The sequence below is a fragment of the Struthio camelus genome, chromosome 1 (genome assembly GCF_040807025.1).
Source record: "Struthio camelus isolate bStrCam1 chromosome 1, bStrCam1.hap1, whole genome shotgun sequence".
Lineage (NCBI taxonomy): Eukaryota > Metazoa > Chordata > Aves > Struthioniformes > Struthionidae > Struthio > Struthio camelus.
Genome location: NC_090942.1, coordinates 191672488 through 191698848, shown reverse-complemented (window position 1 = coordinate 191698848; position 26361 = coordinate 191672488). Strand labels below are relative to the sequence as shown.

Below are 26361 nucleotides of genomic sequence, written 5' to 3'. Positions count from 1 at the left end.
TAGACAATATCATAATTGATCCACAATGACAGTCTTGCAAAAATATCTTATATTGGCTACATCTGACCGTTTCATAATGTTTTCAGAACAGTGTGACTGAATAACTTTTTCTCCATTTTTTAAAATTCCGTATCATTCCACAATCTACCTTTTTGACTTCTCAAAAAAAAATCTACAGCATGATGCAACAAAGTTCCAACTCCTCAGTGGCTCACAATGTTTTCTACATATAGAAGAACTAAAACTAAATGAACGCCATAACAGAATACAGACATTTCAGCAGCTATATCCCTTGAGGATAAGAAAGCAGGCCTCCAGGCATACCAAATTTGGGTACCATGTATTAAATGGAATACAGATAATTCCCCTATTATTATTTAAATAGCATAACAAAGCTGTGGAAGATTATGACAAGTTAAACATAAATAAACACAGAAAGGTTGCTCTAGAAGATTAAAATCAACACAAGAAACTGTTACAGGGCCAATAAGCTTAAGGTCATGCTTGACATTAGAGTAAGTGCATAAACAGAAGTAAAAAGGCCAAGTTTCACATTAATTAAGCTAATCAGAACCACAACACAGGCATGATGACCAACTAATCCATCTATATATTTTGACAGAGGACCGAAAATGTTTTAAGACGCCCCTAAGTATTGTCCTCTTTGGATGCGATCCCTTTTAAAATAGCTGGCATTTAGTGGGACCTGGTCTGTGCCAAAAACATTGCATCCTCATACGCACTTCTGCGAGCCCCAGAGATGTTGCCTTTGGCAGGACTATTTCAGCACCTTAGAGGCCTCCCCTTCTTTCCTTCATTCTAGACGCGTGGCTTCAACAACAGGCTTCATAACATCTGCCACCTCTACTCCACTGAAACATCTTGATGAAATTTAAACCTTGTTTTTATTCTTCCAGTTCAGCAGATTTTACGTCTCAAGCAAGTTGCGCTGGATTCTAAACAAAACCGTTTCTGTGAAAGTGGAAGCTATAAAGAAAAACAAGTTACTCCGTAAACAATGAAACCAATGAAGCATGATTCTAGAGATCTATATCTTTTGTCCTCTCTCCTTCCTCCTACCCCCAGCTCTGCCTGCTAACTTCACCTTTTTTACCGTGCATGCAGCAGCACATGCTGTGGCTGTTTTGGAGCTATGCATTTGTAAGACATCAGTGGAACAAAACTAAGCGTGACATCTTGCAGAAGGGAAAGCTTTACAAAAACTCTAAATAAATTGATCTTACCAATTCACATTTATTCTCTCATAGATTTCGTTTACTCACAGCCTGTCACCCATATACTCCCAAGCACCAGGATGTGTGTTTTCAAGTGGTCCAGCCAGGATAAACTTGTGCGCAACACAAAGGACACAAGACACTGGCTACCAAGCCCTCATGATGTCTCCTAGGGTTCTTTCTGATTGGCAACAACAAACTAATTTTTGGACAGATATTTTATAGCTGTCAAGAACAGTCTTTTACTTTTATCTTCCTGTTGTGCTAAGAGAAAAAGGAACAGCATATGTGATATGCTGCAGTCTTGCTGCCATCCTCCTGTGAGTGCAAGGTCTTCTGTTAACAAGTCTTACGTGCTGTAGCGTTAGCAGAGCACAAGGCTGTCTGGGCTTGACAGAAACAACACAATCTTCAGTGTGACTGACGGGGAACAGTTTTCTTTGTTATCAGTACAGGCCACTCTTCCAACCCTTTGCTCTGCTGTTCCTTCTGGTATTTCCCCACACACTTTCATATCAATCTTTGTATTTGTGGAACAAGTCTCTAATACGTTCACTCGCTGGGTGGCTGGCTGATATGAATTTGCTGACTGGTTGCTTCCCCTCAAAATAGATAAAGGCTGAGCTATCATTGTCTCTCCCTCTGTTGGGGCACTAGTTAGTGTTTCATTTTTCTATCACTGATCAGTTTTCACAGAACATGCTGGATGCTAATACAGTTGTGATCTTTGATTCAGACTGACCAGCAAGTTTAGAAGTTATTAGCTGAGAGACAGACAGGGAGTACAACACTCTTTTCCAGGTGGATCACTTCTTGAGGAAATCAAAAATGTCTGCTATTCAGTTCTTAAAAATAATAGTCAACAATAGGCATTTCAGAATAAAATGAAAAGAATAAAAAGGCTGGGAACTCTCTCTTCTCCCAGAAAAGTCAATGATCTTGAAACTATGATCTTAACATCAAAGGTTTATTGTTCTTCTTGACAGCAATAACTCGTCTACATCTCAACATTTTTAAAAACATGTCCTGTCACTTTGAAAAAATGGTGCCCAGTCATGAGGTGCTCTTATAGAGAGAACATAAACAAGCTTATAGTGTTCTTTGGAATGCAATACTGGGAGAATTCCCAGAAACTGGTTTAGGTTATTATCACTCCGATGTGCTCTGCAGGCATCAGTGTGAATTAAAAACACAGTTTTCTCAAGGAGAGAAGAACGAATTTTTTTTAGAATAAAGACCTTAGGATATTGCCCTTTCAATTTAACTTCTCAACCCTAAATCTCCTGAGTTTCTTGGCTTCCCCTTTCTCAGTCTTGATATATTTTTGCTTACTGTACCTAGAACCAAATTCCAGAACACTGTGTAAGACTGTTTCAAATCTGTTTGCTATTTACACCGCAGTTTTCCAGAAGCTCTATGATTTGTAAGACTGCAAAAGAAGTCTAGAAACCATTCCTACACTTTTTCTTTACTACCATATGCAAGCTTATTTTAATCCTGCAGTGATCCATTCAGTTAACAAACTTTAGCAATACTGGACATTCAAACTGTTTTGGGCAGGTCATCAATGAACGTTACAAAAAGTGCAATTTGTAATATTTAATTTGATTTGTGGCCAGGAAATATGTAACTTGTCTAGCCAAGCAAAAAATATGGTGGGTTTTCCCTCTTTAAAAAAAAAAAAAGAGAGAGAGAGAGAGAGACAGAGAGAGAGAGAGAAAGATCCAGGTATTCTTGAGTGATCCCTTAAAAAAGCAACTGTGATATAAGTTTTAGTTTTAGGTATCTGAAATGCCCCCTACAACTAGATTAGCATTCTATGCCAAAGAGTTTGTATCGACATTTTCATATGTTGGATGCAATTACAAAAGCATTGTTATTCAGCAATATGCTATTTAGCATATTCTGCCTTCCGTCCAGAAGGAAAAGCCCTCAACAGACTCAGTCAACATTCTGAAGGAAATCTAGATAAGCTAGTTAAGAGAAAGATGTTAAATACTTACTACGTATCCTGAAATCATCCTCTTCAAGAAGATTAAATTCAATGGCAAAGACCCCCCAAAATCCCCAAAGAATATTAGGGTCATACCATTTTAAATAATTGCTGGCTTAATCTATTATTTTGTTCTAGTAAATGAAAAATACCTTTTTGTAAGTTATTATCATATCATGATGTTTTAGCGACACGATAGAATTGTTCTTCCCTTACACAGCTGTAGCCAAGATCAAAGCTAGCCTTTCAAACTTGTTTCGTGTTTGAAAAAGTTCTTTGGTAAAAGTGTAAAATAGTTTAAAAAAACATAAATAAAACATTCTGAGGTTTCAAACACACAGCATTACAGTAGTTTGCCTATTTCCCATCAGTTACACTAGCAGGAGGGGCCAGAATGGTGCACGTTCTTAATCCGCCCATATTGTAACATAGTAAAGCAGAACTACCAGATGCAGATGTTATAATGGAAAGATAATTAACTTTCACAATTTAGAAGTGATCGCAATGGTATTTCCTGACTTCAAACTCCAAAATCTATTAGCTGTTCTCCTAGCGACTCAAGAGATCCAAATACTGTAATGAAATTAAAATAAATACATTTTTGCTAGAATTACAGAATAATTGAGGTTGGAAGAGACTTCCAGAGGGCCCCTAATCCAAGCCCCTTGCTCAAGAGTGGTCCAACTAGACCAGGTTGCTCAGGGCCTTGTATCCAAGTTGTGAGTATCTCCAAGGATGGAGATTTCTGCAGTCTGGCTGGGCAACCTGTGTCAGTGCTGACTACCCTCACAAAGAAGAAACTTCTCCTTGTATCTGTACAGAACTACCAATGTTTCAGCTTGTATCCACTGTCTCTTGTCCTATCACGACGTGCCTGGAATAAGAGTCCACCTCCAACCTTGAAGACTGCAATAGTATCTCCCCTTACCCATCTCTTCTCAAGGCTGAACAAGCCCAGCTCTCGCTCTCTCCTTGCACATCCTGTGCTCCAGTCCCCTGACCATCTTGGTGCCCCTCCACTGGACTCAGTCTCATTAATCAATGTCTTTCTTCGACTGAGGAGCCCCAAACTGGGGCCAGGCGATTTCTCCAACCTGTTGAGGTTCCTTCTGAACAGCAGCCCTGCCCTACATTGACTTCTCTTCCCAGTTTGGTAACATAAATGAATTTTCTGAGAGTGCACTCCATCCCATCATCCAGGCCAGTAGTACAGACATTAAACAGTCTTGGCTCTCATTTTGATCCCTGAGGGATATCACTCTGCCAGCAAGACTTTGTACTGCTGATCACCACCCTTTGAGCCCAGCAATGCTGCCAATTTTCCACCCACCTTATCTCCCAGTAATCCAGCCCACACCTCACCAATTTGGCTCAAAGAAAACTAAGGCAAGCTGCCACAAGTCCCTTATTAAAGTCAAGGTAAGCAACATCCACTGCTCTTGGCTTGCCCACAGAGCCAGATATCTCATCGCAGAAGGCAATTAGGTTGATCAGGCATGACTTGCTTTTGGTAAATCCATGCTGGCTGTTCCTAATCACCTTCTTATTCTTCATATGCCTAGAAATGGCTTCCGGGAGGATTTGTTCCACAGCCTTCATAGGGTTGGAGGTAAGGCTGACCAGGCTGTAGTTCAGCGGATCCTCCTTCTTGCCTTTCCTGAAAATAAGTGCTACATTTGCCTTTTTCCAGTCATCAGTAACCTCCCAAGATTGACTTGACCTTTTAAGGACGATAGAAAATGGCCTCACAATGACACTGGCCAGCTCTGTCAGTACTATCTATCTGATGCATTCCATCTGGTCCGATGGACTTGTGCCTATCCAAATGGCTTATGTGCTCCCTAACTTATTTTCCTCCACTATGGGTAATACTTCACCTAACACACAGACTTTATGAGTGAAAGCTGAGGCAAAAAAGGGCAGTGAGTACCTCGCCTTTTCCAATGTGCGTGATCACTAGCTCCCCTGCCCCATTGAGCAGTGGGCCCATAGTGTACTTAGGCTTCCTTTTGCTGTCAGCGTACACACAGAAACCATTCTTGTTGCTCTTCGCATCCCTTGCTAGTCTCAACTCCAGCTAAGCTTTTGTCACGGTTCATTGTGCTCCCTCAAATTTATGGGATAGCATACTGTGCGAAACAAACTTTATTTGTATAAGCTCATTAGGGAAAAAAAATAAACATGAAACAAACAAGAGGTCAATCCTTTCTCTGTAGACCAGTCTAAATTGCTAATTCTCTAGTTACTTAATTCGCTAGTTCACTGATTCAGTAACTTGATAATTTGTTACTTTGCGCGCTTGTAAGTGAAATAGTAACCTAACTGAGGGTGAGAGTGCTTATCCTTCCTCCCAAGGCATCCCCTGAATTGCACCAGGAAGCTTGAGAGCCTCTGCAGTCCAGCTGCTGGTTTATCTGCTTTAAGGGCCGTCTGGGTGGCTTCCAGCTCAGAAGTTTGGTCTATACCATCCCTACTGGTCATTTCAGTTACTAAGCAAGGATTTACCTTATTTCAAAGAGTTTCAGCCCTTTCAGGTGTTAACAAGCAGTTACTTATAAACCTACAAGGATAACAGACTTCATTCTTTTTGTCCTTGAGTATCTGGCTGACTTGTTGCACTCGCTTTACCTTAATGGCATTGCTCCCAGCACAATCAGGCATTAGCATGAGCTGCTAAGCTCATCCATGTTGGCCCATGCTCAACTTTCTGCACATTGAATGGACCTTTTGCGCTTTGAGGAGGCTGTCCTTGAAGATCACAAACTCTCCTGGGCCCCTTTGCCCTCCAGGGCAGTCTCCTGTTGGATCCTGCCAAGCAGATCGCTGAATAAGCCAATATCTGCTCTTGTAAGGTCCAGGGCTGTTACTCTACTATTTGTTTGGCTCACTTTTAAACAGTAGTTAAAACTGTAATTGATTTCACATATTAGTGAGTGAAAACTTGCTCCCTTTAAGGTTTAGTCTTTCCTGCGACTCCAGTTACTCTGTCTGAATCAAATTAAATGAGGACATTCAGAAGACAGACCAGTATCTTTTCTTAAAATTCAAAACAGTCAAATTTTTTGCAATCTCTCTTGGGGAAATACGAACATCTACTTTCATTCTTTCATCTTAAACCATATTTGGAATCTTCTAACTCTTTCATTATCTGTACTTCCTGTAGGACCAACATGTATTTCTGAAATAAATGTTCTTCTTGCTGGGGATTTCATCAGTTTTTCCAAAAGCCATCGTAGGCATGTTACCATACTCAGTCTCTGACAGCAATAAAATACTGTTTTTTCCTCAACATTTGTAAAAGCCATGCTCTTCAAAATAACCTTTTAAATACACAGCAGAAGCAACCTTATGTATCGTAATTTTGCATTACTCTTTATCTGACATCATTATAAATAACACGATTAAATAGTCCTCATGAAGAGAGTTCATGAAACTCAACTTAGAGCTTCCTTCTACTATTCCGATCCTCAGTTTGACAAATGACTTGAGGTCTGTAACCTGAATTGCATCTCAAGACTCCCCCCCCCCAAAAAAAAAAAAAAAAGTTCACTGTACTTATTTTACTTCATGGTTTGTTCTGGGATCAAGAAACCCTACGACAGCCAACCAGTGCTGTTGATCTTATTCATTTCCTCAGACCTAAGGAAAGAATATTTGGGGAATATAACAAAACTCTTGAAAGTAACTCTCATTATCCAAAAAAAAAAACAATCCCAAAGGTGATGAGCTTAAATCCAGGTGGTCAGTTTTGATCCAATTAGAAGCAGGATACCTATTTTGGGTCACCGCTGCAGGCTAGTTACAAAATCATGCCACTCTCTAAAGTCCTACGATAAAAAATCTTCCCCCTTCCCCTCACACACCCAGCGGCAGCTCGCAGGGTTCATGCTGGAGTACAGCAGGTACACCAGGATACACACACACACGGGGAGGCCAGGTGAATTCGTCAGTGGGCTGCCAGGTGGATCTTCCTCAATTCCCTGAAACGGGAATAAGTTGGACAGAGGTTATTTAAGGGACTTGGACAGGAAGCCCAGGAATATATTAAAATTATATAAGGATGAATGCTCAGCTAGGCACGGTTTACGCTGGCAAGAGAGAAATGGCTGAAAACAACTGCAGAGGAACATGGAAAATGCATGTGTGTAATGACAGCTGACTATATACAGGAAAGAGAGGAAATAGTCTGGCTAAAGTATAGAGAAAATAATAAACTAACTGGGCAATATACTGCTAATGAGATCAGCGGATTAGGAAGATATCAAAATGCACAGAGAGATAGAAGGAAAGGATGGAAGGAACCAGAAGGGACGTACAGAGTGTTTTAGAAATACTACTGGAGAAATGATGGCAAATTAAAACTGGCTTGCCAAGGGGAAAAGGAGAGAAGACACAGAGAGTTTAAGTTGGAGCACCTCAGGGACAGACAGTTTGCATCAGATATATCAAAGTACAGGGACAGGGTACAAAAGACAGTCTGGAATGTAGTTTGTAGCCAAGGTCCAAAGTCTACCAATGATTTTATAAATGGATCTATCAGCTCAGCTGGAGAAGAGTAAAAAGTAACAGGAGGACAAAGCTGGCAGTACTGAGCGCTGCTAGAATTATGGATTAGAAATAGAAAAGAATTGCTGTCACATTGACAAAGTAACAGATGGTCAGACTGTAAATGTTACGGTCAAAAATAGTTACTCCTAATGAAGTACATGCTAGAAGACCCAAAAGAGGGAGAGTGTTTTACTGCAGGCCTTTTTTTGGCATTTGATGGGCATGTGTAATTGCAAATTTTAAAAAAACATGATCTATCACCGTAAGGAAGTGAGGAGAATTTGGGGTACGCAGAGTATGCAAGTACTGCCAACTATCCGTTGTTCCTTCTGATCTTGCAAATGAGCCTAAATTAGACTTTGGTTTTATTTTAAAATGAGCGGTCCTTCAGAGGGCAGCTTCTAGAAACAATGCTGAAATACTGAGAAAACATGTAAAAGTTGATGATGCTGTGGTCAAAGTTTAGGCCACGTGCAACTTTTTTTCCTTGGGGTCTTGGCGTCTTCGGGAAGATAATGCTAACAGTAATAGTTGCAGTTTTGAATACATCAGCATTATAAGGTTTCTCTGGATTTATTTTTTTTTTTTTCATTTTATGGTTCAAGATCTTCTTCCTCTTTGGAGCTGGAGAGAGAGATACCTCTGTGACACAAATATGCCAAAGCCATGCAAACTGTCTTCCAAACGCAAATAAAGTCAGAGCCGAAACGAGCCCCAAGACGAGGACAGCAGCACCTGCCTCTTTTCACAGACGCTACCCAGCCCTCAGCAGTCCCAGCAGAGAAGCTGCGCTTCAGTCGCCACCAGCCCAGCCATTTTTGCCAGGTTATCTCCCATCACCAATTTAGTCTAAACCCGGCTGGTTTTCCTTGAGGCAAAAAGCAAAAGCGCCTTCTCCCTGAGGCTGCTGCTGCAGTTTGGGCTCTCCCTAAGCCTCACCGTACAGGGACCTCGCGGCCGGGACGAGGAGGAGCAGTACGGCTTTTGGCCTTACGGGCGACAGCGGTCCTTCTGCCTTCCTCCTCCCTCACGCCCGCTCCCTTCCTTCTAGAAAGCTCCCGGGGTAGCGGCGGGGGGAGTCCCCGGGGCAAGGCGGCAGCGCCGCGAAGGCAAGGGAGTAGGGAGATGGCGGCATTGCCGCGAGGGGAAGAAAGCGGGAAGATGGCGGCGCCGCCAGGAGGGGAAGCGACTGGGAAGATGGCGGCGGCGCCGCGAGGGGAAGGGAGCGGGGAGACGGCGGCAGGGCCCGGGAGAAGGCGGCGGGAGCGGGGCGGAGCGGCGGCAGGCGGCGCCCGGCCGAGGGGCCGCCCCGCCGCGCCCGCGCCGTCCGCCGCTCGGCTCCACCGCGCCCCGCCGCGCCGCGCCGCCGAGGTAAGGGAGCGGGCGGCGGGCCGGGCCGGGCCTGCTGGCGGGGCCTCCCTGCGGGGAGGGTAGCGGGGCGCCATCTGTAAATATTTGAGCGGGAGGGAGGGTAAAGACGACAGCGCGTCTGGGGGGCGCGGGCAGCAGGTAGGAGCCGGCTGAACGCAGGCCAGAGGCGGCGGCGCAGGGAGGCGGGTGGGCGAGGGGCAGCGCGGTTGCCCGCCGCAGCCGCCTGCCCCCGCTCCGGGCCCTTCCTCACAGCCAAGGTTAGGCGGTGTCGCAGTTTGGGAAGGATCCTGACCTCCCCCGCTGGAGGGAGGGTGTGGAGAGCGGCCTCGGGCCTGGTTTGGCGGGGGGGAGGTCTCGGTGCGGTCGACGCGCCCTCGGACGCGAGCTGTGCCCCGCCGGCGGCAAAACGCACCCGTCCCGCCACGGCGGTGGCAGCCGGGTGCCCAACCCCAGCCCCGATGGGAGGGTAAAGGGAAAGAAGCGGGCCCTAAGGGATGGATGGCTGCGGCGCGTTTTCGTTTTGACGTTTGTTACCCGCTGTCGCGTTAGGTAGTTTCTCGTCAGGATGTTCTCGGGTGCCTTCCCGCCGGTCCTCTTCCCCTTTCAGCCGCCTGGTTGGCCCTGCTGTCCGTGAAAACCGGCAGTGTTTCTCTTTCTGTGACCCTTCACTGGTTTCTTTTCGGCAGCAAGTTCACTGCAAGTGTGCCGCCAGCTATTTCAAAGCGCCCGTACCTCTGCCTTTCCTTGTGTTTTTCCTTTTGCTTCCCGTGGGGATAAGCCGCCGCTTTCTGTTGGCGGCCTGCGTTTCTGCTGCCCCGCGAACTTTTAGGACAAGGTAACCAATTTCTGCCAAATCTGAAAAAAATACCAAAGGTGCTTACAGTCTTCAGTACTGCGATAATTGGTGGCCGGATGCTGGCACAGGCCGTGAAGGAAAGGCAGGGCAGGTTTAGCTCCTGCACGTTCACCGTGGAGGTGGTAAGCTGGCCGCTTGGCACGTGCTGCTCCACGCTAACCACGGCACACGACGTTTCTTTTCCCGTAGTAGCACTGGTAGATGAGCAGAGAGCTAAGATTGCTGCAGGGGTGGAGAGGATCGGAGGTGCGGGTCCGTGGGAAAGCAGGCTTTGCCAGCTCTGCTCTCAGGAGTTCGTCTCTCACCTCACCTCCCCGTCTTCTCATGTATGTCCATGCTCTAATTTAAGCTTTATTCTGCATGCCACTGACTTAATCTGTGTTAGCTACTGCAGAGCTTTGCAGCAAGACAATCAAACTGACGCTCATGTAGGGAAATAGTTAATGAAAGGTCAGAAAGTGTTTGCAGGAGATGCTTCATAGTAAGTAACGGGAACAGAAAAGTTAAATACAACTTAAAGCATCTTTGTTTTATATCACAGTTTCTCAAAACAAAGTAAGTCCTGGAACTTTTATTTTCAAGTTTAACTTACCCTTTTTTTTTTTTTTTTTTTAAACAGCTAAGGCCATGGCACTGAAACAGGTTTCCAGCAACAAATGCTTTGAGGGTTTCCAGAAGGTGTTTGAACATGACAGGTAAATGTTATGAAAACAACCTAAACGTTTATTATGGAGTAGTGAATCCATAGTATTGTTGTCAGTGCTCTCAGTCTGCAGGAAAATAGTGTTTGTTCTCACTAGTATCCATATTTAAGTAAGGAATGCCATTTACTACTATTTTGGCTATGTTGTTGTATTTTTGTGTTAATGTTTAGCATGTTTAATGTACTTACTGCTGCAGAGCTGTGACTGGAAAACAGTATTTTTATTTTTAAGATGAAGCTCCATTGCTTTGGGTTGACCTGTTTGCAGCACAGAGAACTGTTGTGTGTACAAAGCTCTATCCACTCTATTTCCTCTTCCATTTTTTATTCGCTCCTAAAAAATGCTCTGAGCAGACAAAGGCAATAGATATAATCTTCTTGTTTAATGAGGATGAAAAGAGAAGCATTTGTTTTTTCATTTCTGATCCAAAAAAAAAAAAAGAATCGTTATTTATGCTCAGATAAGGTTTTTTGGCAGTTTTAGACTTTAGAATAAATTGGCCAATCGGTTAGTCTGTAGATTTAGTGGACTGAAAACGCTTTCACTCTTGGTGGGGCATGCTGTGCGCATTCTGTAAGTCATGTAGATGTGTTCTTCAGTAAAAATTGCTTTCCAATTTAATGTGCAAGGTTCAAGTTAAATATTGCTGGAGTTCAAAATTCAATTTTCAAGCTGTTCCCTGTTAGCAACATTGCAAAAACGTGGCTTATTTGTAAGTGTCTGGTTTTAATATATTAAAAAAAAAATAGGAAGGTTAGCTGTTGTCAAGTCAAGAGACTTATGCTAAGTTTAATTTTTTCATTTTATTTAACTTCTTAGTTCTTACAGTTTACTGAGCATGTCTCTCTCTTGGGGCTGGTTATATTCTGAAAATGCATTGATTCAGCTTTCCTTTTTTAATGTTAACAACCTTGTTAATTAAGTAGCAGCCCTAACTGGGAATATTTTATTGCTACAGTACAGAGCTAAAATGCAAAATGAAATTTGGAATCTACTTGCCTCCAAAAGCAGAAACTGGAAAGTGTCCTGTGCTGTATTGGCTCTCAGGTAAGTAACATGAATTTTGGGAATTGGAAAAAAAAAAAAAAAAGCATATTTAAGATGCTGCGCTACAGTTACTAAAACCTGAGACAGAGATAGATACTTCAGTGGCAGCTCTTGCGTTCTATATGAAGACCGTCTTCTACTGTGTATTGTGATGAAGTTGGATTCAGCTAGCGTTAAGGGGCCAGGCCTTTCGAATTTGCATCTTTTTGTGCAGAAAAATCAGGAGGAGTTCTGAGTTTTCTCCAGTTTAGATCTTGCTGGATGGAAAAGTCATGCCCAGAAGGAACTGTAGTTGAATAGTTTTAGGATATGATATATGAATGACTGGAAAGTTTAAGATTTGCTGTATCTATAAATACATCAATGTAAACCTGTGTGTGTGTGTGTGTGTGTATTTATTTATTTAAGGATTTTCCTAACAGGCCTTCCCTTGGGACACCTCCTGCTGCTTTTTCTCTGTGACAGGCAGCTTCAGCTAATAGGGTAGGGGCAAAATCTAGCCATGGGAACCAGCAGATTTGTCTCTTGGACCCCACCATGTCCTGAGTTTTGCAGGGAGCATGTGATGAACTTGCAAAGTGAGGTGCTGTTAGCTGCCTTAGACCCAGCATATCTAGAGTGAGGTAAGACTGTGGAATCGGTAAGGACCAGGGGCAGAAGCAGGTAGTGCAACAGGAGTAAAGTTTTCTAGTCTGCAGCACTGCTTCTCTTCCTCCTTCTGTCCAATTCCCAGGGTGGCCCACTCTCCTCCTGTTTTGCTGGGTGTAAGGCAAGCAGGGAGGAGACTGCGCATACGAATGTGACTCCCAGTTATCTTGATTTTGTTCCTATGTCGTGTGCTTGTCATCTCCCACAGAGCTGAGTCAAGCTCCAAAAACGTAGAACTATCAAAATCACCGGGTTTATGTTGGTGACGGCTGTAAGGATTGATTAGTTACCTCCCTTTTTTTCTATATTCAAAATTAAAAGCAGAAGCAATTTTCGTTCTGTAATTTTAGAAGTAGCTAGTTTTATTGAAGCTTGTGTTTAAAAAGTTGGAGAACGTACCGGTAGTGTGGAGACTGTATTTCTTATACACATTCATTTTACAACATAGGTGATAGGTCTGATTTGTAGAATGAAAACAGACTAAGGAGAAATGTTTACCGTTGAAGTAGGAAGCATCAAAATTGTTTGAAGAGCAATGCAGCACTTTTATTTTTCAAAACTAAAGCGTGCTGGCTTGGCAAGTATGTCAGTCAAATGAGGCTATCTGCAGCTTGCCTTCCGAGAAAATGACAATCAATAACCTCAAACAATTTCAAGTAGCACAATGAACGGTAATTGAAATATTAGTCTGCAGTCTTATTTATTTGCCATTAGACTTCAGTTTCGGACCTGCAGCAGCGCAGAAGACACAGATTGCTATGGATCTGGGAGCCAGAGTGCTTATGGGCATTCCTTTTGTCTAAAGGATATAAGATTTATCAAACTGCACAGAGAATTCTGTAATGGAGATAACTAGCTGAAATGGCAGTGGACAGAAAAATGTGGTTGCAGAGTTAGATGTCAAAAGTCAGTGATGTTATTTACTGTCGACTGTCCAGTGCTGCAGTACTTGAGGAAACTGCATATGTGACATCAGTAGGCATTTGAGTGGCTGTCTGGATGCAGAATACAGATTGACTGACTTTTGAGCAAATGTTACTGTGACTAAATGTGAAAGTGCAACTGTATCCGTACCAATGGATTATTATATATTGTTGAACTGAGTAAAAGGACTTTTTCATGTTTATGAAGATAGAAATCCCTCATACTTCTCAAAAGCTTTTCTGATAGAAAAGCTAGGTTTTCTAAACTGAAATGCTGTGAGTAGTATGTAAACAGTCCTGTTTCTTTTTTCTAGGGTTAACTTGCACAGAACAGAATTTTATAACGAAAGCTGGTTTTCAGCAAGCTGCAGCTGAACACGGCCTTATTGTAGTTGCCCCGGACACGAGCCCGCGTAAGTTTTAACACAAGATGTGATGAAAGTCTTTATATTGAAGTTTACTGTCTGTATCCTCAAAGAGTGAGTGCTGCAGTTTACTGCAAAGCGTATTGCTCATCTGAATCAGAATCTGACCTCACCTCTATACCTTACGTTATTTCATCCGCTAGGTTATGTCATCCATGTTCTTAATAACCTGTTATTGAAGATTTTACGTTTGAAACTCTCTTATTATGATGGCCATAAAACTAGAGCAAAAGAGCTACTGAGTTCAGCACACAGGAGGACTGGGGAATGAGGAGAGAAGGAAGATAAGTAGCCTGTATTATCTGAGACACAGGCTTGTACTTTGTGGCTTCCTGACACTTTAAAAAAACCCACAGAACTATGCTGTCACACAAAGCTGTAATGTTTACTGTTTATTTTATTCTGTCTTCTGAAGCCTATTAAGTACATGTCTTCAGAGGATTTCATAGCTTAGACAAGTCTAAAGCAAACCAAAAACCCTTTCCCCTGAGGTTTCAATAGGTTACTGGCAAAGAGCTTTTAAAAATAATATGATGTTACTTGTATGAAGCTGAGCTTATATGTGGTTTGGGAAACCTGAAAACGGTGGGTCTGCTAGACCCACCCAAGTACTGGCTATACAGCCTTTCAAGGATTCGGTACGTTATGTTGAGTATTTACTGAATTCTGCTAAAGTCTAACGAGTGCTATATACAAAGATGGAAGTCTTCTGATATTTTCCAAGCTTTAGTGCATCGGACGTGAACACAGTTAACAGGGGAATGGACGGATGTTCTTTCTAGAAAAGGTTTTTCATACCTAGGTTTTGAAGTTGCATCAGGCCAAAGAACAGAAACGCACGTTTCCAATGAAGAAGAGGGGCAGAAGAGGTAAACTTGTGTATTAATGAAATACACGCTTCATTTTTACTATCTGCTGCAAACTAGAGAAGTGCAACTAAACTTTGCGTTAGTCAGATTGAGTTATGTCAGGATCAGAATTACTGTTTGGTATTGGGACTTGTTTTTGGGTTCTCTGTGTATGTTGTCTCAGTGAGCGTCTAACTGTTGTAGCATTGTCCGTTTCCTTTTAAAATCTTATTTGCAGCTTCTCTCTTGCAGTCTAGTCTAATAAGGCATCCGGATTTGCTCAGCTGTTTAGATGTATCTAAGTATGTATTTCATATTATGCTCTCAGATCAGAGACCCCAGAAATTCTTGCATCTTTTTGAGGTATCTGGAGAAAGAAGTGAAGAACAATTCAAATACAATGACAAATGGAGGGATCTGAGCATATTTACAAGAAACACTAAGGGGATATATGTGCTTTCTTAATTGCAGTCACGACTACACAAGAGTTACCTTCTAGGAGCGAGGGGCTGTATGTATCAGGGAAAAGGACTGTAGGAAAATGTGAAACACTTGGAGTTATAGACTATTTGTCAGGCTCTGATGGTGTACCTTTGTTTCTTGTTTGGGTTTGCTTTGCCGGACGAGTGTGTTGAACAGTCCATTGCTGGTTTCTCTTCAGGTTTCTTTTTTTTAGGGTTTCCCTTAAGTTTCTTTCAGCAAAATCAGTGTTGTCATCGTTGTCTGGCAGGACTCGCTTAGTTTGCATCTATCTCCAAGGGACCAAAGATAACAGGCTTTTTATATCCAGTATATTGTGTAAGCACCTACAATCTCTTTGACTGCTGGACTGTTAAGTTACAAAATCACTTAGTGTTCAAGGGCATGTCACGGGAGCAAACTCAACTTTGATCCTTGTAAGAAGCTGGTTCCGCACCGTGACAGGGTGGCAGGTATCTCTGCACAAATTATCAGGGATTGTCTTAAATTACATGCGAGTCTGCAGTGTAATCCGACAGTTTTGAATGCCCGTGTAATTTTGGCTTGCGAAAACTGGGAAAATTTTGGAGAAAGGGAGGTAATTATTTCCTGTCACATACACCTTAAAATATCACATTCTGCTCTGAAAAATAAGCTAAAAACCGAGCTGTGTATCACAGGCTAATCAAAGGAAGAATTAGAGAAGACTGGATGGGATGAATCGACTTTCAAGTAGAGATCTGCAAGTTTAGTTTGAAAGTGTAGCCTTAGGAAGGAAGACAAAATTCTGCAGTAATTCAAAGGAACAATTGCTTAAGTTTTATGAGGAGTTCTAGGTAGGAGCAATGAAATGAACTGCAGAAAAGGTGGAGTTACGTACTTACAAAATGATATGGATAGTGAATGTTGTATTGTGGGATCTTAAAAGGGGAGGAATAGCAGGTATTATTTGAAGCACGTAAAACTGATCTGGGCAAACCATTTGGTGATGTATGGTTCTGTTCTTCTGGTTTCTGTCTTTCATGGAGTTTTCTGTACTTGGTAGGGTGAGGTCTAATAGGGTATCGTTGAAATAACCCGGTAGCACCAAACACTGATTAGTAAATGAAAACTTCAGTAAGTCCATGGGTAAACGGGACAAAAAAATAACAGAACTAATTTAGGAGAGTGAAGTGTGTTACACTTATTTGTATTTACGTGAGGGGTCCTGAAACAAGTCAGAACTTAGACTTGAAAACACTGTATTAACCTATGAAAATATGAGTTGTCCTCTAGGTTGGAAGGGTAGAGACAGCGTGTCTTGTCTTAAGTCTATGACTCATGTGACAGATTCTCCAGTTCTGAATATCTGGTAAAGATAAGACAGTAATTATAGAATCACTTTTCATGGTAGGTGGCTGCAATATTGAAGGAGAAGATGAAAGCTGGGATTTTGGCACTGGTGCTGGTTTTTATGTGGATGCCACTGAAGATCCTTGGAAAACAAACTATAGGATGTACTCCTACATAAAGGATGAGGTAACTTTGCTGCTGGGTTCTACCAATATTTTTGAGTATGCGAAAGATGGGGGTCAGTTCAGCACCCAAGCACCAAAGCTTGCTTAAGATAGTCTTGATATTGTATAGATGATTGCCCCCTGGCTTCCTTCCCGCCCACACTGCCTTTTTTTTCTTTTCTTTTCTTTTTTTAATAAAAGGATTTGGGTTTATTTTTTTAATCCTTGATTATTTCAGTGACTGGATTTACCCAACTGGGGATGTCTCTTCTCCCTAAAAAGTTACCTTGGTAGAACTGAGGGGGAGAGAACTGCAGCACGCTCGTGATAACTCTTGGCTGGGAGTGAGCAGGGTCGTCTTGAATCACCTTTCCTGCATGAAGATGCCTCAGGGTTGATAAACGCTTCTAACCTTGATTCGTTAGTTTTTCAATTTCTGCTGTTATAAAACAGCAGTTCTGTTCTGCTGCTTCTGAAGCAATCCACAACATTTCATTGCAGTAGTAGTTCACTTGCCTTGCTTGTTTGGACTGTTTTCACTAGCTGTCTTTGGAGAGGGGAGAAGGGGGATTGTTTTCATTTTTTTTTCTTTAACTGATTGTGAAAGGAAATCCTTGAGAAATATATTGGAAAGGTGAGAGATTAATCTACTGTTTATGTGGTCCAGATTAAAACTAATGTTGATGGGAACACAAGGAGCAAATGATGTTGAAAAACAGCTTGGCATTCTGCTCACTTATGGAAGCACATACATATTTAGGGTTCCGTTAAAATGAGACTGTTACAAGGAAATGCCAGCATCCTGTGTTATAGAGCTACGGTAGATCTCTATAAAATTATGTATCATCAGATGACATCTCCTGTTGTTTTTCAGTCCTGTTCAAATTGCTTTCAGGCCATGATCACAAATGTCAGACCAGAACCAAAGATAAGCCTTTAGTCTCGGTGGCTGTCCTGGAATTAAAACACACGAATCGTTTGTGTAATTGTTTTTATAAATGTATTCAAGTTGCTTTAACTTTTTAATTCCACTATTTTTCTTTTTCAGTTGCCTAAACTAATAAATGCCAATTTTCCAACTGACCCTGAGCGAATGTCTATATTTGGGCATTCCATGGGAGGCCATGGAGCTCTGATTCTTACTTTGAAGAATCCTGGAAAGTACAAAGTAAGATATACTAAAGCTTATATGAGGTATACTAAAGTTTATACAGATTTGTATAGAAGTGAAGAAATCAAATATAGTACTAAGTTCTGTCATAGCTTTCAATGTAGAAATAATTGCAGTAGTTGATCTCTAGTATTAGATTGTGGAAGATTGCCAGAAATACCACTCTGGAAAGTGTGAGTGTTTGACATCAGTGAAATTTAAAAAAAACCTGCACATTTTAAAAGTTAAGAAAAGTTAAATTTCTTCTGGATGACTCTACAGCTCTTGCAGACCAACTGCTACAGTTAAACAGGTTCTTTTTAGCTCTGGAGTTAATTCACGCTGCCAGCATTGTCTAGAAATCTAGTTACATGGCTTGCTATACCTTCAAATCTTGTCTTGTTTGTTTTGTAGCTTTTATTACCAGCAAACCTATTCACCACTATTATACATGTGTTTGTTTAGAATTTACTGCAGAAGCTATTAACTCCAGCTGTTAGAAAATGTAACTGTAAGTTCAGCTTGCCTGAACCGCGTGCAAAATAGCATATGGGCGCTTTTTTCATTTTTTTTCTTTTTCTTTTTTTTAATCTTTTCTGGGACTTGGAAGGCAACTTCCTTGAAGATTGATTTTTTTTTTTTTGGAGCGTTCAAGGCATCTGAAGTTGCATTTGTGTTCTACTTGAACCTAAATCAAACATGCTGGAACTGATTCTTGTTTCTATTTTACTTGTGAGGGTTGAGGGAAACTTTGTTGTTCTCCTTGGAGATGTACTTGTGTCATTCAGTGTTTCTGAGGGAGAAACATGCGTTGGTGTTTACTTAGAGATAAGGAACTCGGCCTTTGCAGATCTGTCTTTTCACAGGCTATCTTGTCATTGCGCTTTGTGGTCAGCTTCATACTCCCTGAATCTTGCTGCTTTATTTAACTAAGTACTGTTCTCTATGGTGCTGTTGCTTAAATGGTCTGGCTCCTATAGCAGCTGCATTTTTGAAAACCGTGTAACATTTACTCGTTCTTGCCTTTATAAGACAGTTGAATGTAAAACAAAGCTTTACTTTTGTATCTCCTTTTTAGTTTTTGGAGCCAGTAGTTCAGAGATTTCCATTTTCACTGTTGACCTTTAAGCGTTAACTGCATTATCTAAAAGAAATAAAAATTAAATTGAAAGTACTAGAATCCAAGAGGAAAGTCAATGGCTCAGGTAGTTTGCTGCTGTTTTCTGAAAGACCTAAGAATGGAAATGCTGAGGGCCAAATCAGGCCCCAGAAGGATGTGGACACCTAAAATAGGGCTTGGATTTCTGACCCCCGCACCCAGAGTAGTGATCTGAACTGTAGTTTTCTTTGCCTCTAATCCTGCAGGTGCCTGAATTCATGAGATGCTGTTGCATGCTCAGACTGGCTGATCAGTGCCATGCCTCAGGCCTTTCTTATGCCATACCACAGTCTGGTTAGGAGTGAAATAGTCCCATGCTCTGACCATGCTGGCCTGGCAATAACAGACTTAAGATGCTTCTCCTCTGCCTAAGGGAATTCCAGGCAACATCTCCTGGCAAGGGAAGGAATACAGGGTCTAGCTTTTCCTTTTGAACTTTGGCTGCTGTGCAAAAAGGCAAGCAAAAAACATGGAACTAGAGAGAACAAATAAGAGAGAAGTAGGGTGATGGTTGATGCACCTAGCTGGGAGAGCTGGTGGGGGAATCCTGGGTTCTGGCAGTGATAACTTCAGAACAGTAGAGGCTTTTAGTTCACTTGTTACTTACCAGAAATCACTTTTCTTAATTCATATTTTTCTTATACTTTCTTTCCAAACAGTCTGTATCAGCATTTGCTCCTATCTGCAACCCTATTCAGTGTCAGTGGGGGAAGAAAGCCCTTGGTGGATATCTGGGATCAGATGCAAGCAAATGGGAGGTATGTATTGGAACTCACTGTCCTTTAAAAACTTGTGAATGAATGATCTCTAAATACATTACTCGGGGAGTCTGGAACAAAACCTTGGAGTGCCCCTGCGCTAATATTGCTGTGTAACTATACTCTAAGCGCTGATAAGCATTGCATCTGCATCTGGAAGTGTCCTGCGTCTGGAAAGCCTGGCTCCAGTTCCTTGGTGTAGGACTATACGTTTTGGTGTATATTGGTGACCTGTCCTCTCCACTGCCTTAAGCAGCTGTCATCTGCCCTGTCTTTTTTACAGATGTCCTTTTTCTTCTTTTTTCTTTTTTTGAGTATGTACCAAGCACAGGACCTCAACTGGGAACATAGTCCCTGTTTACAATTTCGTTATGGGATGTGCCAGTTAGTAGTCTTTGATTTATGCAGTGTGCGCCATTTTGGTTTCTTTGTTGTGCCGGGTTTTCTCGGTCAAATTATCATGACATATTCCAAGTTAAACGCCTTGCTTAAGCACAGGTGTGTTATGTCAGTGACTTTTAGGAGCCAAATTAGTTGCACCAAAGTTACAAAGTTATTTTAGTAGGATCTGGTTCATGTACAAGCACATGAATTGGTACTTGATTATATTTCCAGTTCTTTGATTCTTTATTCATTTTGCTCTGTACTGGATGTTCCGTTTTATTGAGAATTGATGTCAGATTGCCAAGATGGTGATTAACTAGATCATATCATTTGCCCTTTTTTAAACATGGGTATAACTTTTCAATTGTCTGGAATTTCCCCAGTTGTCAAAGAGATTTTGAAGATACAGAAATACGAAGACTGGCTCAGTCAGCTATGTTTTAACTCTTAGATGCATATTATCCACATCTGATGTTTTTTCTCTTGTTTTGTTTGCTTTTCTTTCCTCTTTGTGATGCATGAATCCATCACCTGGCTGTTTTCCAAATGGGGAACAGAAATATTTATGTAGTAATTTTTTTGGCATTGTTATTGATGGTGTGTCTCTTGAAACAATTACTCTGAGCTAGAATTATCTATTTAACTTGGTAAAAATTTTCTCCTTATTTTTTACTTCTTTAGTTTACTGCATTCCTAGCTTTGATTTATACCCAAAATCCTAGTTTATAATACATATGTTTATAGCTGTTAATAAACTGCTTTCCATGGTCTTTTAAGATCCCTCTGTGATATCACAATGACCTTGGGGAGCACACAAAATTTATATAAATAGTCTTAGTTTCCATTTTCTACGTCAATGTGAATTTTTCTTCCTTGTAACCTGATTTGAAAAGTGCTTTTGGCTTTAAAAATCAGTCCCTGAAAACGGATCCTGTAGGAGTCTGTATGTGCTTCTTGGCTTAGTTCCTGATTTAGAGGATGTGATGGGAAGGCACCAGCCTGGCTCATCTGTACTATCCTGCTACCAGACCAGACATTGTAGGGCAGCTATCTTGTTCAGGAGGGTCTACAGAAAAAACTTCCTAACTTTCTAATTAACTTTAGACATGGAATAGACCCAAACTGTGAATCTAGCTTGCTGCAGGTGGAGAGAAGATGAGATGGATGGCATTGCTAAACCCTGGATCACAACAGTGGCAGGGTATTAGTTAAATCTCTTTGTAGTTAGCAATAATAATCGGTCATGACTGCTCATACCTGAGCTTCCAGGAGGTCCTGTCCCGTCTTGAGGTCCTCTGAGTGGTCAAGAAATTCTAATGCAGTATTTCCTTTGGAGATAACATTTAGGGTGAGGAAAAGCCCATCTGTGTCTTCAAAGGACTTGTTACTGCTGCTAGCATGAGAATTCCAGCATGTCTTAGACAAGTCTTTTGTCATTAAGCAGAATTTGTTCATTTTTTTCCTCCAACCTAGGCTATAGGAAGTGTATAAGAGCCTGATTTTTTTTTTTCTCCAAACTGTGATTTGAGGTCTTGATGTGGTTTGTATATGCTATCACCCAAAACCCCATGTATGCCTTTTTTTTTCTTGCAGTCAGTAAATTTGATCCACACTAATATATGTAATTTATTAGGCTAAGAACTACTTTCTTGCATCGACTACTGCTCCTCTTTTACCTTTGTTTCTGCAGGCATATGATGCTACACAACTTGTGAAGTCATATCCAGACTCCCACCTGGACATCTTGATTGATCAAGGCAAAGATGACCAGTTCCTGTCGGCAGGCCAGTTACTGCCTGATAACTTCATTGCTGCCTGTACAGAGCGGAAAATCCCAGTAGTCTTCAGACTGCAGCAGGCAAGTTGCTGCAGCGATCCGTGATTGTTGGGTTGATCCCTCGTCATTTCAGAATGGAAGCAGCAGCTAATCAAAAGAGTGTCTGTTCACTGAGTGTGCTCTTATTTACCTGTGAGTCTGTCCCTGGCCAAGTGAGGCGGGTAGGAAGTTATTTTTCTCTCCAACAAAGTGGGTAAGGAGTGCAATATCCATCACATTCAGCTGCATTTGACCACTAGGTGGGGTCATGATTTTAATTGCAACAAACTGGTGTGCTTAGCCTGCTGTCAGCTTACTGGTGGTAGGCTGAAGAGGAAGCATTAACTGTTTTTAATAGGTATCACAGTCGCTGTATGAGCATTAGGATGATTGCACTTTTGCTAGATTCTTGATCTGTATAGTGGTTATTGCGTTCAGTGTAAAACTTTGTGATCTAGTTTGCATGTGTTTTTGTGATTCAGGAAGGGTGTGGAATTGCTTGAAATACTAGATTTATTTAAAGACCCTAGTAGAAGGATTGCTCTTTCCTATAGTGCAGTGGCCTAGAATAGCCCTTCCTTTCTAAGGAGCTCCCGACTTCAAGCCAGACCCAATGAAGAGCCCGGTTATGCAGAGTGAGAGGGATTGTCCTCTCTGATTTATCTTAAGGGCTTTTACACAGTCCTGCACCACAGGATAGAGTTAGTGCTAACAAAACAGAGCTGTTCCAGGGGTTTCTTCATCTTTCTAATGAAGTGCCAGAGCATTCATTAAGATGTGGGCCATATACTGTTCTCCGTATGCTCTGTTTTCCTACCAGGACAATGCCAGTGAGGGCAACTGTTTTCTCTACAGCTAATGCTTGCTGTTATCGAACTTTAAGTTGCGTGCCCAGACCAGTGTAATGTACATGCGGTTTGTTCAGCCTCTTGAGTTTCACCTATACTTAGTCTTTGGGTTAAGTGAGCTTAATGGGTTTTATATATAATGCACATATTTTTGATTCCTTAAAATAGATCAACACAGGAAGGCTCATTAACTGTCCTAGAAAAGAGAGCATACATGATTGCTTTTTCATGAACTATATGTATTTGCTTATTTTTTTTTGTCTTGTTCTTTTCTAGGGTTATGATCACAGCTATTTTTTCATTGCAACATTTATTAATGATCACATCAAACACCATGCAAAATACCTTAATGCTTGAACCCTTTGGATGGGAGCATCCTCTGTCCAATATGAGTGAAGGCGTATGGGTGAACTAAACAAAAATAATTTGCTGAATTAGTACCTATAAAATGAAGCTCTTCTGATTGTACTGCTAATAAAATAAAGGTCCTACTTAATTTGACGTATGTGCTTCAAAGTAAGTATTTTGAATGATCTTACATCCTTAAAAACTGTCTCATCACCGTTGAAGGAACGTGCTGCACTCCAGGTGAAAATTAAAATTAGAAATTGAGTTAGTTTCAGAATATGGATGCGAGTGTGTACTTGGGCCCTCAGGACTGCTTCTAGCACAGCTATGCAGAGGCTATGAATAACAACAGAGTGGCTCTTCAGCTAATTAAATACCAGTGTTCAGTTCATCACTTAGTGCTGAAGGAAGTCATTAGCACCACAGCTAATCAACCTACTTAATTAGTCTGAAGCGTTGGTGTATTTTTCCTCGGCCCATCTAAGTGTGTTCCAAGGATAAAGTCTGGTGGTGAATACAGACGCTTGCTGTGCGTTGTGGTTTACTGTCCTGTGCGTTATTAACATCAAACCCGTAATCTGCAGAGTATTTAATGGATGGTACTTGAAGGAAAGACCTCTTAAAAACAGTGTGAAGGAAGCGATCTGTATTAGAAGAGGTAGTTCTTTCTGCTGCCGAGTGGTAAAGGCTTATGGCATAAGTTTTTATGGGTTGGATAAGAATTGGCAGGACGGGGAGGAAACTGATTAATAAATCTGCAGAGGCAGTCCCTAGCCCTCTGTGATCTGATATCTCATTGCTGAGAATCTACATCTGATAGCTGCGAATTTAAAATAGCTCCCAGTGGTATAATTCTGCTAGGTACCTTGTGTGGGGCAAGAACGCAAATTGCTCCAGTGAGCTGTTTATCTTAAGTTCAAGCAATCAGTCCGGATTTCTTCTTTTTGTACCATGCAGAAGGAAGGAGGCAGCGTTTGCTCCCCTGAAGAGCGTGCCATCTTGCTCTGCATGCATAGTCTGCCAATTCCACCCAGTCTTCTCCAGCTCCCAGAAGACATAGACTGACTACTAGCTTTTTGGGCAAATGATGGCTTGTGGAGGAAATCCTTTATTCAGACCCTGTTTCCAATCTGTGTTTTGACCTGCCTTCTCAGTGGGGCGGTAGCTCGCCTCCGTATCATGGTCAGCTTCCACTGAGGTGCAGCACTTATATCCAGCATTCTTACATCCGTGGAAAAACGATGGGGCTGAAACAGTTTAGAGCAAGTGGCTTGTTGCATGAGAACAGCTGGTTATAGCAGGGTCTGAGTGCAGACAGCTCTCCTTGCTCAAACCTTGACTTACTCTTGCCAGCAGAGGTACTGAGGTAGAGGTAGAAGCTGTTTGCATTTGCAAACAATGGTGAATGCTTTCTTATTTCCATGGACTCTGCTAGCTTCTAGGTTGCAGGGAGACTGATGGTGGGAACTTAGGTTTCAGTTTAGTGGTGACTGGCTTAAATTGCCTATTGATGTTTATCCATCTTATGTCTACTTATTTCTGAAGTAAACTTAGAAGGCAGGAGAAGATGCAAATGTACAACTTGCAAGGGTTCTTTCACGTGCTGAATGAACACAACAGTTCTCCACCCTGGGTAGGTTTATAATTAATTCCTCTTTTCTTGTAAAGCAGGGTGCTGATGGAAAAAATCTAAGCCACAATTGCTGAACTCTTGGATTTAATGCATGGCAGGCCCTTGAAGTTCCACTTGTATCTACAGGCACCTTCTTTAAAGTCAAGTGACTACCCTGTTGTTCCCTTTGCCTTGCTTCTGCCATAGCCAGCAAATGAATTACTCGGCTATGTCTAATACTGGAATGGAGCAGCAGTGTTCCGGGCTTCTGTTACAACCTTGTGCCAAGTACTATAAATGGAGCAGCAGTGGTGTTGGGTCAGGGTGTTCAATTTGGTGGAGGTACTTCTGATAAACGGTTCTATTTGTTGTGTGTCAAAGCTAGTAATTTTTTCCCTAATGCAGTCTGATAATTGCATTTAAGTGAAAGGGATGTGTTGGTTATTTTTTTCCCCCCTCTGATTCCCTAACAAACAGAAGTAAGCTTATGCACCTGCATGTTTTATGTAAGAGAGAAAGACTAAAAGCAGGCTTAACCATGTAATTTACCGTAAGTGCTTTTCAACCACCATTTTAGAGCTGTTTGTTAGGTTAGGTAGGAAACACAGCTTGCACTACATGGGGGGGGGGGGAGGGGAACCCACCATCAACAAAAAAAAACCTTTTATGCTTTTTTATGTCATAATTCTGAGGCTCCTATAATGGTGGGGAGCTTTATTTCCCATCTCCTTATTTGAGCTGGAGATCTCTTACAATGTCAACTTTTCCAAACAATAGCCCAGCTACAATTTTGGAGCTAAAAATACCTGTCCCATTTTCCACTTCGAGTACCTCATCATTAAAGCAGTGTCTGCTTTCTTGATAAAACTTAGTATTTATGTGCACTGAAACTTAGTATTTATGTGCACTGCTGCTTTCCTTCTTGAACGTGACTTTCCATTGCCCTGCTCATGACCAGCAGCAGAATCAGGTGTCACAGTCCATGAAAACTTGCTTTAGAAGCCCATAACCTCGGTGCTTCACAGAAACTTCTCTGACATCTTACAAAACTGCTGCTGGACTGTTGACAAGAAAGAGGCTCCCACACGTGCCCTCTTTCATGGACAGCAGTGAGTGTGAATCCAGGACAGTGCAAACCTGTGCGAAGACTTGTATCAGCTATGCAGCAACTGCTCTGCACCATCTCCACTAGGAGATGGATGAGGATGGGAAATCTCCGTCCTTGGGAATGCTCAAAAACTCCATGGGCCACAGCCCTTAGCTACCATCTGTAAGCAGTTTCTACTTTCAGTAAGGAGCAGCAGGGGACCTAGCTCATGCCCAGCCTAACCTAGCTATCAGTCCATCAAGCGTTTGTGTTCCAAAGGCAGAAGCTCTTGCAAGATGCACAAAGGCATCTCGCTGCCTTCGCTAGCAAAAGCAGGCTCCATGGCTCATCCGTTCCCCTTTTCCTAGCCCCAACTGAGATGGTCTGATCTAAACCTGCCACCAGAGGCACTGTGGGATTCCACTGCCAGCTCCTGACCACAGCCAGGCACCTGCTCATGAAAACGAGAGATTGATGTTGGTGCTTGCCAGTACTTTCACCTTTCACAGCCAGGTCAGACAGGTGTCCTCCTGGGCCCAGAAAACAGATGCGGGCTTTGGATTCAGGCCTCCTCCAGCACCAGTGGGACTAGTCAAGAGCTTCAGGCCCTTTAACTGCAAGCTTTCAAGGGCAGACAGCTGTGTTT

At 42.0% G+C, this 26361-nt stretch overlaps 1 protein-coding gene and 1 long non-coding RNA gene across 3 annotated transcripts in view; one reads left to right on the top strand and one right to left on the bottom strand.

The window, feature by feature from the left end:
• Window positions 1–23169, top strand: part of HTR2A (5-hydroxytryptamine receptor 2A) — a 59546-nt gene extending 36377 nt beyond the window's left edge. The window contains exons 5-13 of the mRNA XM_068929806.1: window positions 8382–8601; window positions 10623–10698; window positions 11666–11754; window positions 13640–13738; window positions 16451–16575; window positions 17602–17721; window positions 19522–19620; window positions 21695–21862; window positions 22945–23169. Coding sequence (XP_068785907.1) covers window positions 8382–8601; window positions 10623–10698; window positions 11666–11754; window positions 13640–13738; window positions 16451–16575; window positions 17602–17721; window positions 19522–19620; window positions 21695–21862; window positions 22945–23025 — 1077 coding nt within the window. The 3' untranslated portion in view covers window positions 23026–23169. The remainder of the gene's footprint in view (window positions 1–8381; window positions 8602–10622; window positions 10699–11665; window positions 11755–13639; window positions 13739–16450; window positions 16576–17601; window positions 17722–19521; window positions 19621–21694; window positions 21863–22944) is intronic.
• On the bottom strand, window positions 32–10339 carry LOC138065579 (uncharacterized). Of its 2 annotated transcripts, none has more exons than XR_011138615.1 (2): window positions 9682–10339; window positions 32–7208 (listed from the first exon to the last, which is right to left on the bottom strand). It is a non-coding gene; the product is annotated as an uncharacterized lncRNA (long non-coding RNA). The 2 variants fall into 2 exon arrangements; XR_011138614.1 differs by lacking the exon at window positions 9682–10339 and adding an exon at window positions 8716–9009.
• Window positions 23170–26361: the final 3192 nt, after the last annotated feature.